Source organism: Scylla paramamosain, chromosome 27 (assembly GCF_035594125.1).
Source record: "Scylla paramamosain isolate STU-SP2022 chromosome 27, ASM3559412v1, whole genome shotgun sequence".
In the NCBI taxonomy this organism is placed as follows: domain Eukaryota; kingdom Metazoa; phylum Arthropoda; class Malacostraca; order Decapoda; family Portunidae; genus Scylla; species Scylla paramamosain.
In genome coordinates this window covers 8,589,542-8,610,404 of record NC_087177.1, presented here as the reverse complement: position 1 = coordinate 8,610,404, position 20,863 = coordinate 8,589,542, and the positions used below count along the sequence as shown (strand labels likewise).

Here is a 20,863-nt window from a genome sequence, read left to right as displayed (position 1 = left end):
GCAACAATCAGCTCATTGATTTCAAGGTAGCACTGGTGAAACTTAGTTAAATCATGCATCCTCTGCCTGAATAAGAGTAAAAGAGAGCTACCGGATTCAGAGTGTTAGTCAATATGCAATCACACGTAAACAGAAATCGAAACTCCACACGGTCCACAGCCGGCAGGTAGGGTGGGAGTGGAAGGGGGAGAGGGAGTCACATTCGTAGCTTGATCGAAATCCTTACTAGAAGAGATGGTGGTCACGTTTGTTTTCAGAAGAAATGTATGCTACACTGCATCACAAAAGGCAGAGGCTTGAAACACCAAGATCTCTAAAGAAAGCGGGTTTAGTCATATCAATCTCTCCTCATAAGGTTGACTTGATACGTAAATAAAGGGTACTTTCATATCCTTACGCTAGGAATAATGGGCCTCCCCTAGAATTAAAAAAATAAATAAATCTTTCGAGAATCAATTTATAATAACAAGCAACAACCTAGCCAAACATTTCTTACAGTTTGCTGTCTTCGGCATGGAGAGCTTAATAAGTTGTCTTTTAAAGCAATCTTGCAAAGTATAAGTGGCTGGTAATACGGCGGAAACGTCTGCTTATTTGTATGGATGATTAAGTTTCCTATATTTTATCATAAGAATCATAAAAAAAAAAAAAAAAAAAAACACACTTGAAGACACCAAAATTCTCTTCTAGCAACTGTTAAAAGTATTCGTGATAAGACGCCGAAATGTTTGCGTAGGTAAGCGGCGCCTGTCTGAAGTGAAGGTAAAAAGTGCGCTGGCTTACGGAAAGGTGCCCTGATGGAACACAACACGTCTCTCTCTCTCTCTCTCTCTCTCTCTCTCTCTCTCTCTCTCTCTCTCTCTCTCTCTCTCCACAGTCTTTGTGTTAGAAATGACAGCACATTCAAATCTGGAACAATTAAAAAAAAAAAAATGTTTCGCCGAGACGGAAAAGAAGGATGGAAGATAGAGGTGAGGTGATTAAGAGAGACCGATTGATTGATTGATTGACTGAAATTATGGCGTCGCAACAGGCATATGTGAGACACTACACAAATTCATCCCACCTACTCGTTTCTAACCTACATAACTAATTAAGAGGCTGCAATATTAGAAATGTGTTGTAAGTGAATATTGAAGAAATCGTCTTGCAGTGTGAGGGTTAAAAGTATGTAACTTGTGTTACTAAGGTAGATAACTGTCGAAATGACTGTAGTATTAAATATAGGTATCTAAAACGTTGTAGGTGACCATGGAAAAAAATGTCCAGCAGTAGAATGAGGATTAAAAATTCCATAGTGTGAGCTGTTACAAATACGCGCCTCACCCGAGTGACACCACACACACACACACACACAACAACTCTACCACCAGACTCCAGCGGTCCTGTCATGCATGCCTTATTTTGACTGAACAGCACACGTTGAGGGCTTCGGTTGGTGCGAGGTAATGTGAGAGTACAGCGTTCTCAGGAGTTATTGTGGGTTAAGGTGGTGGGAGGAATACTGCTAGACGTCATATTATGCCGGAAATTTGTGGTTAGAAGGGAAATTTGCCAGTCTCATGATGTGTGTCCAACTCGGCCCATTGCCAACTCGGACCATTCAGTATTACTGACTCGTCCCACCCGGTGAGCCAACTCGAACCATTTTGCGATACCACTTGGACCATCAACTACAACTTTAATATACTTATAGCAAGTTTAATGCATACAAAGTAAAAGAAATTACTATTGATTTTGAGGTAGGCATCTGGAATGTGATTTCCAAAATCCTGCCAGATGTTATTATTCGACGATCCAGCTTTCTTTGGGGCAGGCAGTGTGGCAGAAAGATTAAGAATTAGGCCTACAAATGGCTTACACAAATGATGTTGTAACACATGAATATCTCCGGAAAGTCTTGGCATTGCCTTATGTCCATATTGAAGAACTCTTCATAAGATTTTACAGAAAAGCAAACAGCTTTCAGGCCTTCACAAATCTTCAAGCCTACATAAAAAAAAAAAAAAAAAAATCCTGGATACATTCTGCCATTTGGTCTCCCAGTGCATGGTGTGTATTCGGTAGAAGCATCCATACATGTGACAGTTTGGAAGGTTGGCATAACAGGCTAAATAGGAAGACACACAAAAGACAACTCTGTGTTTACTTGCTCATAACATTACTCGGTGACAATTACTCAGTAATTCTGCATGTGCATCTCCTCTCAGGTGGGAAGGAACTGAGAAGACAACATTATCAAACACACAATATATAGTGGTCAACTTGTTAAGCTGTGGGAGGAGCACAATGCAGATGGGGAAGTCTGCAACAAGTTCACTGAGAGCATGTCCTTGCCATGCTGCAGTGTGCACTTGATTAAAAGTAGTAGTTGTTTTTAGTCAATGGAATTTCTTGTGTTAGTACATAAGTTTTTATTACTTTTACTTTTAGCAACTAACTGCAGCTTACTGTACTGTGTAAATATGCATTGTGCGCTTGAAAGGATTGAGTTATATTGTAATTTCTGGTGGGTGTTTCTCTGTGTTGAACATGCAATGGTATGCAGTGGTCTGACTTGGTCATGGGTTGAGTTGGCAGTAGGCCAAGTTGATAATGGGCAGAGTTGACTGGCATTCCCTCATCACTTGTGCTGGGTTGATTTATTATTCATGAGTGTTGCCTTTGAAATAGTAGTCCCTGACGTGCCCATTCTCACTGTCTGTGTCCTCTGTCTTTCTCTTTCCTTTTTTTTTTTTTCATTATTTTTCTCTTACCAAAATTTATGGGTAAATTTATGTAAGTGTACCCATCTAACATTTTCAGACAAAGCCACATTTTTCTGGTAGATTCTGTTGTGCTTTGAATGAACTAGTAACCGTTTCTGCTGCATATCAATCTTCTCTTTTTTTACATACCCCCACACACATGTGATGCAATGTGATTTGCAATGAAAACAGGCAGAAATTCATCCAAAAAACACCAAAATCTACCAGAAAAATGTATATTTGCCCTCATGTGTGACACTGAAAAAACCGGAGCTTAACTAAACCTAACCTACCATATTTGAGGCTTTATTATAAGGCACATGGACTTATAAGATACACCTCAGTTTGGGCAGGCATTAAAAAAAAAAAAAAAAAGATAAATAAGCAGATATAAGTTCTGAATATAAAGTGAAGTTTCACCTGACATTTGAAGCCCTCTCATATGTATTCAGATCATTATTAAATCCCAATATTTTACATTTAAAAACCCTAATATTTGCTAGGACCTACCAACACTGGTCCTCAGACCAATCCTGCTGTGAGATGTAAACAAATATGGTGTAGGAACAAACAATTTGTGATAATAAAGATATACACCACTATGTTATATGTGACCCAAGTACTTCACTGAGAATAATGTTTTTTTTTTTTTTCTCCTGTGAGACGGGTGCACTTATGTAATAATACCAATTTATGTAATGTTTTCTTTGTTTTCTCAATATATTTATTTGCAAACACTTATGTTTCACAAATGTACTCTTCTTTATATGTATACATATAAGATAATTTAAACACTGCTTGATACAAAAATACATATCGTATTTTATGGCATATAAGATGCATGGGCATACAAGATGCTCTCCTATTTCAGCAGGGCATATTTAGGAAAATGTTTTTTTTTTTTATGTATTTAAGCATATAATGTTTAAAGCAAGCTGAACAAAAAGAAAACAATCACAATAGTAAAAATATCCTACATGATTGTAGTAATAAAACAGAGGTAGTGGCCTAGTCGTGGGGGCAGGCGAAGAATGCAGCCCAGCTGTTGAGATGTCAACAACACACTTGGCGCATCACTGAACAGGGCCACGTTTTCATTTTCAACATTTTCTCATATCATATTTTGTTTGAAAAAAATATAATATAGCACCCTTCCCTATAATATGGTGGTGTAAGTCTTCAGATGTACAGCTGAAGGAAATTTCAAAATTAAATCTACAGGAAATCTTACACTTGCACATAAGATGCAGGGTGTTTTTTTTTAGCTATTTTTACGAAGAAAGGTGCATCTTATGTGCTATCAAATATGGTAAATACAAAAAAGCAATTAGAGGGGAGATGTTATTGTTTGGAAGGAGAGTCATTAACTTTCTTAGAATTCATGGCTAATGAATTTACTACAAATATATGCAAAAAAAAACAAAATCATGTGAAAATTCACAGAGTTGTAGCATGGGTTGTTCACTGAATGGTAGCAATGGGGTGTATTGATGCTTGTGGGTAGTTGTGACTTTGTCTTGATAGAGGTAAAGAAAGGTAGTGCGTGGTGTCGTGACTCATTTTGACCCACACAAAATCTAACATGCGAGTTGTATTCCAAACAAAGGTCATGTAACAAGCAAATTTTTTCATGTCCAAACAGGACGTATACCAAGTTGGACTTCCAGAGTGGATGTATACTGAAGTACCACCATATAGGCAAATACAGGATGCTTTCTCCAGTCATGATTGACACTGAAGGGATCAGTGGCAAATTAATTAGCTGAATGAATCTAAACCTAACATAATTTAATGTAAGCCTCTGGTGAAAACATTAAGTTTAATATCATCTGGTAGTGTTTAGAAAGTATCAAAGAAAGCAGTGCAGGAGATAAAGTAGTAAATAGGATAAAATGAGCTGACCTTAAACTATGGCACAGCAGGGTGGTCTGGTTCTGGTAACCAGCATCTTGCAAGCACTGAATCCTTACCTGTTTCATCATGGAAAGCTTGTCATTCTGATTATTTTGATTGATTGATGAATTAGTACTATGGCAAATTTAGAATGAACTGCAATATCAAATTTTGAGTGTTAACCCTCTCTCGCACCAGTAAGTTTCATAAGTTTTCTTTCCAATCCCTCATCTGTTGCCAGGCATTTGTGGCCTCTCCACACACCTTGCAACACTGTAATTTAAAAGCAGTTTTCTTTCCTTTGAAACTCATAAGAAGGCATGTATTATATATCACTAGATTCACAAGGAGGTTAGCTTTATAGCACCAGAAATGAGCATAAAACATTTCTTACTTTGTATCTCTTGACAGGTTGTCTGTGAGCACTTGACTGCATCTGATAAGTTCCTTGATATTAGAGGTGTTCACTCTGTTTGATGCCCCACAATGTAGAGCCAGCTGCTCCCCATCTGAAACAATCATCTCAAGTGCTGGTAAGAGCTCTATATTGGGGCATGAAAGTTGGGATGGAAGTACTTCCAAAGTGTAGGATAAGAGTTCATGGACTGCACCAGTAAAAAGACCAACTAAAGTTTAAATCTTATCCATTAGTAATCCCAAGAGTTGTACAATAGTCTCATCATCATTTCCATGTTTAGTTGACTGTGTTATCTCTGCTTAAGCACTTACTCTCCACCTGCTTCTATACCTATACTGAAGACTAGTATTGTATCTCCTACTATCTTGTAATTCATTAAATTATTAAAATACTTTTTCCACACACCATTTATTTTCTTGCATTTACAAGATCTCCCTCTCTTTATCCTCACACCCTAACACTCTCCTCCTCTCTCCTTTACATTTGATCCTCCTCCAAATATCACCCTAACATCTCTTAGTCTCTTTCATTAATTCCTGTCATTTTTATTCTCTAAACTTGTTTCTGCCAATACTTTCACTGACCAATAGTGTATTCACCTTTGCTCTACCACCATTCCTATAATGTCCCCAAGTGTCTTGTATTGATTGTTACAACAACATAGTTATCTGATTCTTTGAGTATCCCTTTCATTACCTTGGTATTCAATACATTCTTCCTTTGTCATCCATCCACTGTTATGTAATTTATCTGTTCACCACTGTCATCCCTCCTTTTCTATGTGTACCCTCTTCACTCGCTCATTTTTTTTTTTTTACCAGTGTTTTACAGTATTATAAAAAGTAACTAAAAAGGATAGAGTTAGGCCACTGGGCATCACTTTCTCTGTAGTTCTATTCCTTATAGTCTATGCATTGAGACAAAGAAATTTTCCTTTCACTTGTCCATTGTTATCAAGCACAGCCACTCAAATAGTTCATAGTTTTTTCCATATTTTAATATTGGAGCATCCATGATACATTCATGTGGAATGATGGGAATGGTAAAAGGTTTAAAACTAGCCATTCATTTTTGTAATGAAATGCCAAATTAAACATAAGTATCAGTTTTGCAAGTGATTTACTTAATACTGATCAGTAATATTGTTGCATAATGTCTTAGCATTAAAAGTTATCTTCTCAACAAGCCTCATTTGAAATGCAAAAATTACTAACTTAGAGGCCTTAGTCCCTGCAATGTTCTCACTTGACATAAAACCATAGGTTGTGTGGGCATCTCTGATGCCTGTTGTGGCCTGTGAAGAAATCCTTGGCATCCTTCTCATGGTGCACCTAAATATGGGAAGCTGTGTTGGCAGATGACTGTTGGTTTAAAAATTTCTGGTTTTCATTTTGGGACTTTCAGATGTTGCACCCAACCAGTCACTGCTAGCTAGTTAATGCTAATGGAACTACAACACAAGTTTTTGTTTTATATCTAGGCATGCCATTTCCTGGCTGACCTCTGAGCTGAGGCTGTTGGATGCTGTCCATCAGAGTCCTGTCACTGCTGTGTCTTTGAGGGAGTTCATAGAAATAGGCATCAGATTATAAAAATTACTGACTACTCATCAAAACATAAGTACCAGCACTACACTTTCTTGATAATTCAAGATGATGTTCTCAGAAGGTGGTGCTCAGATTTTGGATGTGTAGCATTATGGAACTCAAGAATGTTGTCTTAAGTGTCCATTGTAGCTTCTTCCTCTTCAGCCCTCCAGATTTACTTCCAGATTGCTTTACTTGTAATATACCATCTAAGAAAATACCCATGCCGGTACACACCTTAAGTAAGGAATTACCATTTTCATGGCCTATCAACAATTGTATTTTATATTAACATCTCCTGATGTTATAGGAAATTAATTCATTTCAGAAAGGACAACTGTAACCTCAGTGGCCAGTTATGCTGAAGTGTCAAGATAATGGAACCAACATATTCAAGCTTGTCTACAAATGGCATAAACTGCAATTCCAAGACTTCTCTAGAGCAAAGTTCAGATTCATGCTCTTCTTCTGATGATGAAGCACTTAATGACATTCTGGATGATGAAAATTACTGGTTAAAATGTGCTTTATGTGGCAAGAAATTTGCTACCAAAAAGCTTCTTGATATTCATATGCTTGACCATGGTAGCAAGAAAAACACCTGTAGAGTATGTGGAAAATTTCTTACGAGTAAAAAAAATTTAAGGCTCCATATGAGCATACACAGTGGAGAAAAGAATTTTATATGTGAGATTTGTGGTCAGCGTTTCAGACTGAAGAATTTCCTGAACAGACACAGACAATGTCATTTGCCCAAAGCTCATAACTGTGACATATGTGGGAAAACTTTCTCTCATTCTTCCCGACTTGCCTTGCACCAAAGATCACATTCTGAAAGAAAGTTTCAGTGTGATATATGTGGAAAACTTTTTAGTCAAAAGCCACACCTAAATACACACATGTTTATTCATAATAACAAGAAAAATTTTCAGTGTGAAGACTGTGGAAAATGTTTTTTTACGAAGGGAAATTTGAATATCCATTCTTTTGTTCATACTGGTTTGAAGAAATATGAATGCGACGAATGTGGTAAAGGATTTCCAGTACAAAGTCGACTGAAACTCCACATGTTAGTGCACACAGGTGAGAAGTCATACCAGTGTGAAGAGTGTGGTAAGCGATTTAAATATAAGATCAGTTTGAATAATCACACATTGCATCATCATGGGGTAAACAAGAAGGTACATCTTGACAGTGGCCATGATATAACAATTTTGAGTGATGAGAGATTTGATGAAGGAAGATGTTTTTCATGTGGTGAATGTGGTAAATCATTTGACTCATTCAGCAGACTGGAAAGACATATGCAACTCCATGAAATAACAGATGAATCATTCAGACCTCATGATCCACTCTCAAGTGATGCTAACTTCAGCAAAACATCAAAAGGTTTCAAACAGTACGATTGTTATAAATGTGGAGGCCTCTTCACATCAAAAAGTAGTCTCAGTACCCATTTAAAAAGTGTGCATAGTGATGTGAAGCAGTTTCAGTGCTTGTTATGTGACAAAACTTTTTCAAGAAAAAGCTACCTGGAAAGCCACATGGTTGTCCACACTGGTGAGAAAAAATACAAATGTGAAGAATGTGGTAAATGTTTTACTCAGAAAAGTAGCTTGAATACACATTTGAATTTGCACAAAAGTATACATAGATGTAATGAATGTGGAAAAATATTTGGAAGAAATATACTCTTGATGCGACACCTTAAACATGGGCACAGTGAGGACAGAGTAGATGCAGAGAAAGTGAGAACAGCTGTTTTATGTGGTGAAGATGACAGAAATAGTGATCTTGGCCAAGAACTTGTACAAAGTGATGAAAAAATAGTATTAGAGGAGTCAGATATATTTCTTCCTAATGAAGTAGAAGAAGACTTGTGCATATTGGTGGAAATAGATGATATTGATGATCAGAGTAATGTAATAATCCAACCACACATATAATGTGATGGGATTAGCTCTACTAAGTAAATTAATTTTAATCTTTTATGTGTAATTAATGATTGTTGCAAAAATGTTCATATATGTTGCTCTTTCATGCACACTTTATTACTTTTCTCTTTGTCTCCTTAGCATATTGTTCTACCTTCCCCACATTTAAATCTCTCTCTTGTGTACTCACTTTTAGACAAACATTCTCAAAGTTTGCCTTGACTATTTGCACAGGTCTACCATCTCAGGTTATTTGCCTGTACATTTCACTCCATAAAGATCACTTCCATTCCCGTCATCCCATACCTATCAAAGTTACCATTATGATAATTTTAAGAATAACTCACTCTCCTGCATCTGAATCTGAACTAAAACAGAGGAGCCAACTTTAGAGTTATAAATAATGTAGTCTTTTTTTTTTCATTTATTTTATTTATTTATTATTTTTTTTTACTTTAGCAAGTTATCATTTAACCCCGTTGAATATTAACATGGATGGACAAGGAATGGAAATTTTTAATATGCAGTTTGCCTATCAAAAAATTTACCAATTCACTATTTTCCTTCCACACTTTTCCTTTATACCCTTTCCTTCCATTGTACACTCAGTTGTCCTAAACAAAGTACTGCCTACAAGATATTTACTTTTATCATTAAGAAAAGGAAGGAGCATTTACAATAAATCAGTATTTGCAAAACACAAATTATTGTAGTATAGTAGCTTATGAAAATAATATAGATCATCTGCTACCAAGTTTAGAGTTATAAATAATCTAGACATTTTTTATTTTAACATTAAGGTTATTCATCAGTTTTACATTCTTAGTTTCAATGTAAAAGATAACTCTTCAGTATAATAACATTTGGATATCAAAATTTACTTTTGTCCTCTATTTCTTTAAGTATAAAATTTCAAAACATTGTGATGCTTTTCATGAAATGTTACAAATACCTCAGGATATTATTGCTACCTTTCTGTACTTGTATGAAACTTTACAGTTTGTAAACCCATTCACTTCATTTTTATCGTATCTATTTATATTTTGCTCATTCTCACACACACACACACACACACACACACACAAAAAAAAAAAAAAAAAAAAAAGTTAACTTGCATATGTTTATGTATGAAATTAGTTCCCTCAAAAATTATCATTAAATATCAAATAAAGTACCAATGTGTCTTATTCATAACATAGGGGTTTTCAAATGTTTTTCCTTTTTTTGGTGGGGAGAGGGTCAGGAAAGGTGGGTGGGGGACAGGGAAGCCACAATCACATTCTACTGTACCACTTCGGTTTCCTAAAAGCGGTAGGTTCTTGGGGCCTGGCTCCTCCTGGCCTGAGCTTCCTTCCAGCGTTCCATCATGCGCACTAGAGCTCTTGGTACATCCTGGAACAACAAATTAAATTAAGTAACTAAAATTACTTTGGCTCCATACTCTCATGTACTCATTAAAACTCACATGTAATTTTCTTCAACTTCTGGTATCATTATGATTAAATGTGTGTATAAATACTGCAGATTCTACTGGTATTCTACTCTGCAATAAAAACACACCAATACCATGTTCTGTTCAGTCTACCAGGTACAAGGTCCACATAAATGAACCACCATTCTTTTGGTATGTTTAATGAGTGTCCTTATACTATAGCTTCACATGTTTACAAGACACCTTTCTGACTCATTACTGCCTAGACACTTATTCTCATCTAAAACAATGAATGAATACAATGGAGTCTTACTAGAGGTTGGACTAATGGTACATTACTAAAAAAAAAAAAAAATAAATAAATAAATAAAAAATAAATAAATAAAACAAAACTTAAGAGATCATTCCAAATCAAATGAAAATGCCAGAGAAGGAAGATGTGTTCCTTCTCTTTGCTTATAGACCACTTGTGTCAAAAAAATAATAAAGCAAGCTATGTGCTGTTGTATGGATGAATTACTACACTACCATGTTTTTTATGTTGCATGTACATACACTTTATTATGGTCCGACATCTTTAAACTGGTAGCTAGGGTGGGGTCATGTAGGAATTTCCTGTGAACACTGTTGTCACGTTTCCAGAGCCCACAATGCATAACTTAAGTTATTTATGTAAAAGAGATGCCCTGTAAGATAGACATATATCTAAACTTTTATTCTAGGCATTACATTATATGAAAAAACAGTAAACCCATCATGCATAAGATATTTATACACCAATAAAGAAAACATGGCATACATAATTTACTGTGTTGCTAAAAGATATTGCCACTTTAATGGCTTTCAGCATAGTCCTGGCATGGTAGGTATTTTCAGTTATATTTAGAATATAATGTGAAGGAACAAAAATAGAAATCAGCCAATTTCTTCATACAAAAAATAATAAATTAAGCCACCTGTGAGTGGCAACACTTGACAGTGATCCAGCCTGTCACCCAGGCAAAGCTTTAGTATGTCAGGTTTCAAAAGATGCTGCCACATATTGTTGGCTTTTAATGAAGTTCTGAGATGGGTAAGTACTTTTCACAACTATATTTAGAATATAATGTGAAGGATTAACAGTAAAAGTAAGCCAATTTCTTAATGAAAAAATATAATACATTAAGACCACTCAATCATGAGCAGCAACACTGCCGACCCAGCCTGACCCCATCAGGAGGAGGGATGTGACAACAGTGTTCACAAAGTAAATCTCAGTGTGACCACACCCTAGCCTAGAGATGTCGGACCATAGCAACAACAATAACTGAGAAGAGAGTCTTTTAACAATACTCAAGTAATAAGCATTATAGTCACAACAAAAGCAAGGATTGCCTGTATTTATTTTAATTAATGCAAGGATAGGATTTATGACTGTTCTTACCTGATTTGACTTCTCAAGGATATCGATTAGTTTCTCAGCTCTAGCCCAGTCATTGCGTGTAAACAGTGTGATGGCTGAACCAGATCGACCAGCACGTCCAGTGCGGCCCACTCGATGCACATACTCCTCCATGTCTCGCGGGCAGTCGAAATTGAAAATGTGTCTGTTCACAAATTATTATTATTCAATATATATTTCCATGCAATTGTATGAAATCCAAACATTTGTCATAATGTAAAAACTAAGATTACAGGAAAGACACCCACTGAGGTACTTACGTTACATCATTGACATCAATGCCCCTTGAAGCAACATCAGTGGCAATGAGAACTCTGGATTTACCAGATTTCAGGTCTCGAAGGGCTTGCTCTCGGTCATGCTGGCAGATGTCACCATGCATAATGCAAACCTGAAAACCAGTACAATATCATTAATTTCATTGTAATTTGTATACAATCATAACATAAGATGAACACATAAAATAAAACTAATGAACTTGTACTTTCTTGTAATGCAGAAGCTAAAGTGACAATAATATTTTTCTTCTGAGATTAGTTTTTAATAAGACCATGAAAAAAAAGAAGAGAAAACTACACAAAGAACCCAAAAATGGTTTAACAAGAATGAAGGAAAGATGCTTTTGGAACTAAGCAGCAACAACTGTAATATAGGAAAAGAGATTTGAAAGGAATGGGAACAGATGGATGAGAGATAGAACAGAACTGAAGGAAGAATTGTGTCATGGCATCCTTTGAGGGTTTCAAGAAACTTCAAGAAAAGAAATACCATTTATAAAGCAAGATGGGATGGATGGAATATGTATGTACTACACGATACATGATCATAACGCACATTTTAATCCACAGCAGTAAGAAAAACATGTTCACTTACATTCAAGCCTTCTTCTAACATTGCCACAGACAGGAAATCCACCATGGACTTCCTCCCAACAAACACGATTGCTTTCTCTTTATTGCCCAAGCCAGTAATGAACTTTATAAGCTGTAAGAAAAGAAGACATTTATGAAGTTCACAAACAAAACTCTGGGGCCATATTAACAAAGATTCTTAACTATAGAAGTCTGACTCAGACCAACTCTTATGCTTAGAATTGTGCTTAACTTCCCAAGTCATGCTGAATCTGGGTCTTAAATTTATGATAGGTCCAGAGGCAGCTTAACTTTAAGGGTTATGCTTAAGACTAAGTTAACCAAAGATGGCCGACCGTTGAGCCTGAGTTCGCCACCTCAAGAATTATCAACCCAGTAAGGAAGTTCTCAATGACCTGAATGACAATGAACTGTTGGATATATATATAAACTAGACCTGCAGGAGTGTTATTTGTGACAGATTTGGTGGGAGATGCCTTGGAAAGCCCCACAGGAACGAGTAATTAAAGTAATAATTAGTGTTATTGAGCCAATGGGAATTGCAGCTCTGCAGTAATGATGACTGTGGGTCTTCCTGTGTCCTGTTGTTGGTGTTTCATTTACCTTCTTGGTAACTGAGCCTCATGTGGCTTTTTTGTGCACTGAATGAGTGAAGCTCTTTGAGCTACATCTTTCCTCATAATACTGAGAGGAGAAGGAAGAAAAGTTTCACTATCAGTCCAGTTGGGTTTCCTCCGGCTCAAGGATGTAAATACTGAGACAAAATACACATGCCTTGCACAGAATCTAATTTGCTTCTTGACAATCACAAATTTACAGGCTCATATCCTTACAAAGTTGATGATAAACTATTATTTTTGTTATTTAATACTAAAAATGTAAAAAGATTACACTATTAACTTGAAATTAAGAAATATAAGATTTTACTGTTTAGCTCTCACCATTTCCTACTGGGACCTAGGAGTTCACCTCAGCACAACTTTAAGACCACTTAGGAGTTAAGAAGTCTAAGCAGAAGACTGAGACAAACTGAAAATCTTTGTTAATATGGGCCATGGAACTCCCTGCCTGCTTCTGTATTTCCTCCTTCCTATGTCTTGAAAGGAGATTGTGGCACTTCATCCAAAAAATATAAGGACTTTTAACTATCCTCTGTGTCTGGAAACAGGATTGTACTATTCTAACTACACTGTACTATATATACTAATCATACTATAATATTAAATAACATACTGGAATTGCTCAATCCTGAAAAATAAAATAAACAAGCAGACTTACTTCTTCCTTCTTATTGTCCTCATCACATATCAAAATCTTCTGTGTCACTGTGTGAACAGCCTTCAGGTCCAGACTACCAACCACCACTGTTATTGGTTCTTTCATCAACTTGCTGGCCAAGTCCCGTACACCTTCTGGCCAAGTGGCACTGAAAGCATACAGGGGTTAACCAACCAAGCAAGTTATTATGTGTAATAATAATAATAATAGTTTATTAGTGAGGCAGTGGTGAAAAAATTTTTCATTTTGAATGGGAAATTTAACAATGTAAAATGAAATTAGTTTTAGAATATAAACTATTTATAATATGAACCGTTTATGGTTTGCGCTTAGGAGGGAACCATGTTAAGGTAATATTGGTCTGTTTGGTGGAGTACATGTGTGTGTGAGTGCATGCATGGAGTTTGGGTACTAATACTCACAACAGAAGACCATATAGTACATCAGAGGAATGGACAGAAGTGGCAAGTAGCACACACAACAGGTGACAAGGCTTACCTGGTCATGACAGTCTGACGATCAGGGCGAGTGATGAGCACTGCCTTTCTTATCTGTGGCTCAAAACCCATGTCCAACATGCGGTCAGCTTCATCAAGCACCAGGTAGGACACGCCACTCAAATCAATAATACCTGCAACACAATGTTCAAACTAACATTCTCACTACATCTCACAACTCAGCACCAATTTATATCTAATATTTTTTACAGACTACATAAGCATTTAGAAGTGACAAATTTTGTGATACTATATGTATAAGCAAGACTTGCTCCTTTGAGGTCAATCTTGAACCTAAGGTTGCCACACAAAGATGGCAAAAAAAAAAAAAAAAAAAAAAAAAAAAAAAAAAAAAAAAAAAAAAAAAAAAGTCAAACGTGCATCATAATTTAAATTTACCAGTGGAGGTAAAATCATTCAGCCTCCCAGGAGTGGCCACCACAATCTCTGCTTTGCCTCTGATCTTATGTACTTGGGTCCGCTTGTCTCCTTGGCCATACACGCATACACTGCAGGAAGATAAAATCACTTAGTGTTCTATAAAATGTCAACTTCAACCTTGACAATTACTCCATAACCAAGTCTCAAATTACATCTCTCTTCCACTCACATACACATCCCACTCTCACTTACAGTACATCCTTCCCCCTCCCTCTCTGCTACCATCATCATTCACACAACATCTACTGAGACTCAAAACAATTTTTTATCTTGTCAGGACTCACTGAGTGTACATGTATTCCTAAAAAATCCAACTATACTGCATACTTACCATTTAATATTGTCATAAGAGTACTTTGATACTTCCTTTTCAATTTGTTGAGCCAGTTCTCGTGTAGGTGCAAGGACAAGACAAGTGGGTCCAACACGCTTGTTGCGAGGTGTTGGCTGAGCCACTATGTGAAGTAGTGCTGGCAGGATGAAAGCCAAAGTCTTTCCTACACACAAGAAACAGATACTCATTACAAATCAACACTAAATCATCAAATCAACTTAAATATTTTCCAGTATCATGTGTTAGTATTTCATCAGAATGTTGATGTGGACAGGAAAAATCCAGGGGAAAAAAAAAAAAAATGTGAAGGATGAAAAATTTCACATCACACCAGCTTCACAACACATGGAATGGTTCACATGAAAAAACAGAGTACATAAATACATACATGCTTTTATATATGAAAAGATAATAATAATAATAATAATAATAATAATAATAATAATAATAATAATAATAATAATAATAATAACAACAACAACAATTTGCATATCTATATCAATCTATACATCTATATAACAAGCTGGCAATCCCACATGTGGTGGCCCAGACAATGCGCCACACACTCACACATATTATTCACACTCTTAGACCCTGTTCACACGAAGCATTTTCAACCGCACGGTAAGAAACACACGATGGCAAAATCACTGGTAGCCTATTGGCTATTTCACACGTGACCATGGCAGTACCACCATACTCCTTGCAAACACTCAGTTGGTGGGCTGTCTGAGAAATATTGAAGGCTATGGTGTGCTGGTGTGGGGACACATACCCACACCCTTGCTGCCCACATTCCATGACTTCCCGCATTCTCATTGGAACTTGACAGCCCCAGCCAACCTCACCTTTGTTCCCAACCTGACCCAGTCAGGTTATGCCAATGGCCCCCACCAAGAGACACACACCTGAGACTGTCATTTTCATGCACTCACCACTCACTCCCCATTCACCTCTATCACACAATCATTTGCTTGCTGCAGTCATTCCTCTCTCCACACACACACACACACACACACACACTTCCTTAGAAGTGAATGTGTGTCCTCTCATCTGCGATGAAAATCCATACATTTCAGCATTTAAAATGATTGAAAACTACAGCATTGCTTCCAGAATGAAGTACTGATTTCAGAAAAGTGACAATTTATATGGTTTCAAAATAACTTGATACTGCACCTACAGAATATGCTGTTATGACCTTTGGCTTACCATTTCAACATTACACAATGAAGATTTTGAGCATGTTGCTAGGATCTTTGACTTTCCTAACCATTTCAACATTACACAAGTCTAATAAGAAATTGTAATTCTAAAGGTGAAGTTATAAGTCTATGTTTCAATGAGTCTAAAAACATATATACTGTTAATCTCTTTTTGATTACAAGAGGAGTCTGAGGTATATACACTTGTAAACATATTACCTGTTCCTGTCTGAGCTATTCCAATCATGTCAAGTCCCTGCATGAGTATTGGCCAAGATTGACACTGTATGGGCGATGGTTTCTCAAAACCTTGTTGTGCTATTTCTCTCAGAATTGCTGGGTATGACCTGAAAGCTTGTACAAAGGTTTGCACTGGATTTGGAATTTGCAGTTCACTCCCACGATCAACATAAACCTTCATGTCAAAATTTTCCTGTCTGCAAAAAGAAAGTATTCCATTAGACAGGTAGAAAAGCTATGTATTAGTGGAACACTCCACTTGAGGCATGTGATTAGGATTCACCTGGTACTGAGTTGTGAACCTTGAGTGTTTTGCCCAGGGGAAGAGTTTGCTTTCTGGTTGCTCTCTCATATGGCTACTCTTATAAATTAGTTTCCATATGTTACACACACACACACACACACACACACACACACACACACACACACACACACACACACACACACACACACACACACACATATATATATATATATATATATATATATATATATATATATATATATATATATATATATATATGGGAGGGAAAAAAAAAATAACCTGAGACATTATATTAAACACAAAAATCACACACCACAGTTCACATACCTAAACCTTTCCACTTCATCACGACTCATAGCTTTGACGTCAGGATCTTCAAAGTAGACATTTTTCTCAAGAGGAGGAAGATTGGCCATTCGAGCTGCTTCATATTTTATCTGAAGATGAAAGGGAAAAAAAGCATGATGAAAGAAAAAACGCTGCAGCACTGTAGCCTCACTCAGCAATGTTCATACTGGGAGGTTTTTTGGGGAGTAGCTCAGTTCATATAATGAGTATCATGCATATAATGGGAATAGTAAAAACAAAGTTTATTAATAAGAATGAGTAATAATAGTATGCTCATATAGTTGGTCTTTCAACTAATTCCATTTGTACTGGACTGGCTGCTTTGTATTCCCGTCCCTGAAGTGTAACTGATAATGGTTCACTACAGCAAAGTATTTTCCAGAAAAACCTGTTTGGTATTTTATCTCTAATGTATCTCAAATTACATACTGATGGTTTCCATAGATGTACTTCTTTTTAATTCAATGTCATGAAGGCATGCCATGTCAAAATGGCTTGATTTTCTTACTTACAAGAGGGTATTCATTCTTATCAACTAGCTTTGGCCAGTTTGCTCTACCAAATTTAGCACAAGCTGGTTTTTAACAGCTTAATTTGAAAGTCTCACACACCAATAAATCTTGATCTGAATACCACAAGTGCACACAATGTGGTAGTAAGGAATTGTAAGGAAATAAAGTATACTGCAAACTAAGGGTTTTAAGCAATAGAAACATCTTCATATAAAAATATATGTATGTCAACATTTACATGCAGTACCTATCTGCCACTCTATGTACCAGACTGAAATCCCTCCTTGAATAGGGAATACTTGAAACAATATCAAACAATATCAGTCTCTAAGCCTCTATCTCTTAGCCACTTTTTATAACAAGCAAGCAATATCCACTATCACATGGAATCTTAATCTTTCATTAAATATTTAGAATCCCATGTATAAAAAAAAACTATAGTGATTATTGAAGTGACGAGAGATATCCTGTATCTTCCAAGACTATGACCACATTTTTTCTGCAATCTTAGAACAGAATCATATTATGGATAAACACATTCTTCTTTCATAAACCTATTTAGGGGTGGGTGGTCGTAGAGATCCTTTGGGTACTTCTGTTAAGACATTTTAGCATAGGCCTCCATAGAGAGATAGGGGCCTTACACAAACAGGATACTGAAGTCAACAGTGAACTCATTACTTACATTGTCCATCTGAAAACTATCCCAGTCTATAAGTTCTTCAGAGGAGTCATCACCTGAATTTTTCCAAGAAGTTATGTACTCTCCGGCAAAACTGCTGCTCTCCCCTGAAATCAAACATATCTGCTGTATTTCCTCATACACTAGGCAAGGTTTTAAGCCTCAAATATTTGGTGACATACTGGAATATCACACCTTTGGTAGCCTTATGTCTGATTCTCATTTTTCATCACTATAAACAGATTTAGACTTTTAGAAGATCATAAGAAACAAACAAGCAATGATGTGGAAACCTGAGGGTATTAGGAACTATCAGCTAACTGCAAGACATTCCAACAGTACACACACCAGTGAATAAACTACATACAAAGTCATAAAAATATTGATGAAAACAAATACTACATGCTGGCTTACCCTTGGGTGTCCTGCATTTGAAACAAGCAGTTCGAGTGGAAAAGTTGGAGAACCTGCAAGAGGAGCATTCCCAGTTCTGTCCTGATGGTCTATTTCTGTTTCCAAATCGAGCTTGACTTGAACTTGAGTCTGAATAAGTCTCATTGTTAGTGCGGTTACGAGAATTACTTTGCCAGGGAGAACGTTCACCAGCTCTCCTTCCTCTCTGGTTTCGCCAGTTGTGTTCCATCTTGCTGCTGGTTGGAGTAGAAAGTTTTAATCCAGCTGGTTGTAACAATTTATTGACACAAAATTCTTATAAAACAGAACACTGTGACAAACATCAATATCCAATAACACAGCACAACAGCTAATGATGAAAAACATCTGCAAAATAGCTTAAATCTGACCAATACCTGTAATGGTTAACCTTCACAGTCACTGCTCTAAGCTGATCTGTATATTTTAGCACAACAAAGTATACATGACTTATTTATCATAGGCTAGTTCAGTTCTGGTAAGCACTCTGCTTTATGAAGCCCACAGTAATTGAGTAAAAGTTAAGATGCCCCACAGAATCTAAGTTCATATCCAGTGCATTCACTGCTGATCCCCGAGCACACTGATGAGCAGTGCCATATTAACCCATGGCAGTGCCCTAAGGCTTCAAGCTCCTTTGGGCCCCCTTGACATCCGCCCCCACCCCCTTCCATCTGTAAATCACACTCATCTCCCAGCCCTCCCTCCCCATGCCCTTCCATAGTGCTGACACTTAACACACACAAAAAAAAAAAAAAATGTTGCATGGGCTCCTACTTTTGGTGGATCCCTGGGCTTCAGCCTAGTCAGCCTTATGGATAATACGGCACTGCTGATTAGCCTCCTAATACTTTTTAAATACAACACACAATATTATTCCTGTATCATGTAATTTCTATCAGCCTTGCTTAGGGAAATGTCAAGAATTACATGGAAACTGGAAGAAAAATTAAATGAGAGAGAGAGAGAGAGAGAGAGAGAGAGAGAGAGAGAGAGAGAGAGAGAGAGAGAGAGAGAGAGAGAGAGAGAGAGAGAAACTCTACAGAAAAAAAAAAAATAATAAGAAATAATTTCTTCAGAATTTTCATATTTATCTTTTCATTTTCCTTCATGTTTCCCTATAGTTATAAACATTCCCCTAAGCAAGGCTGATAGAAATTACATGATAAAGGAACTACATTGTGTGGTGTTGTCAGGCTATGGGATAGAAGGCTGCACAGTTCCCACTACCCTGTTAAGTTTCTATAGAGTCCATATTTTAATCACATTCTGAATTTCTTCTGTAGACTTTTCTCAACAGCCAAATTTCACTAATTTTAGCATTTCCCACCAAAAACCCCACTTATATTCCCACGTGTTGGAGCAGATGGGCTAGATTTTTTTTTTTTTTTTATAGAGCTGGAACAGTATTTGTAAAGAAAAACCCTTGTCCATGTCACCTACCCATTAATTCTTTAATATCACGATCATTTACATACAAATATTTACGAATCTTGACTTGATGAGCCACGGCTGCCTTGAACTGTTAGGCAGCTGGGTGAGCAATAAATGAGATCTGTTCAAGAATATCCAATCCAAAGAGAAGGCAACAAGTGTAGTTCAGACCAATCTTTGGTACATGACTGATAAACACATTTATCACACTTGCCGCACACGTTCACAACTGAGACGAGTGGGAAGAGTGAGGTACCCTACCAGAACAAGTGGTGTGTACAAAGTGTGCATAAAGAAAGGGAAAAACAATAATTTTGGAAATAAAATGGGGTATTATGACCTTGACAATCCCGCGACATAAAAAAAAAAAAAGCTAAAACATCACTAAACAACTTAAAAGGAGCCTTGAGCACTCAAATGATATTATATAGTGTATATAATTTGATGCAAGCTGGGGTACAAAGCGATAGAGTCAGTCTACCTGTTCGATTCAGTTCAGTGTGGTTCAATCAACCTCCGTGTGGCGCCTCTCAGCTTCTCACGTGTTTCCTCCGCCGTGCCTCGCTTGCTGTGCCTGACTGTGTGCGCATTTTTTTTTTTTTTTTTCCCTGTGCGCAGGTGCCCGTTGGGGTCCTTTAAAAGCTTCCTCAGGTCACAATCAGATTCTTCGTCAGGTCAGGGGTGTAAGGATTGGGAATTGCTTACCTAACAACACTTTTTTTCTTTCATTCTTGGTTCTTTGTACTACACTTTTTTTTATCATTAGCATTTTATTGCTCTCCGGTATCTCTAATATTGTTCTCCACATTTTGTTATTCGGTTGTGCTATAGTGCACAACCTTTCAAATTCTACGAAATGATACTTTTTTTCA

At 36.8% G+C, this 20,863-nt stretch overlaps 2 protein-coding genes across 4 annotated transcripts; one reads left to right on the top strand and one right to left on the bottom strand.

Annotated features, from left to right (window-relative positions):
• The first annotated feature begins 1,427 nt into the window (after nt 1-1,427).
• LOC135114136 (zinc finger protein OZF-like) lies at nt 1,428-13,600 on the top strand. The gene is made up of 3 exons (XM_064029862.1): nt 1,428-1,445; nt 5,052-5,173; nt 6,973-13,600. Exon 3 carries the CDS (start codon nt 7,022-7,024, stop codon nt 8,588-8,590), a length of 1,569 nt encoding a protein of 522 aa, XP_063885932.1. The 5' UTR covers nt 1,428-1,445; nt 5,052-5,173; nt 6,973-7,021; the 3' UTR covers nt 8,591-13,600.
• LOC135114135 (probable ATP-dependent RNA helicase DDX43) lies at nt 8,224-20,691 on the bottom strand. 3 transcript variants are annotated; one of them, XM_064029860.1, is made up of 13 exons: nt 20,473-20,691; nt 18,540-18,772; nt 18,129-18,232; nt 16,911-17,020; nt 16,298-16,515; nt 14,871-15,036; nt 14,498-14,607; nt 14,100-14,232; nt 13,602-13,749; nt 12,325-12,435; nt 11,712-11,842; nt 11,434-11,596; nt 8,224-9,970 (listed from the first exon to the last, which is right to left on the bottom strand). In XM_064029860.1, the coding sequence occupies exons 2-13, from the start codon at nt 18,766-18,768 to the stop codon at nt 9,881-9,883; spliced, it is 1,713 nt and encodes a 570-aa protein (XP_063885930.1). In that variant the 5' UTR covers nt 18,769-18,772; nt 20,473-20,691; the 3' UTR covers nt 8,224-9,880. The 3 variants fall into 3 exon arrangements, with proteins under 3 accessions (XP_063885930.1, XP_063885929.1, XP_063885931.1); XM_064029859.1 differs by having other exon boundaries at nt 18,540-18,775; nt 20,473-20,690; XM_064029861.1 differs by lacking the exon at nt 20,473-20,691 and adding an exon at nt 20,001-20,121 and having other exon boundaries at nt 18,540-18,775.
• Between the last annotated feature and the right edge of the window lie 172 nt (nt 20,692-20,863).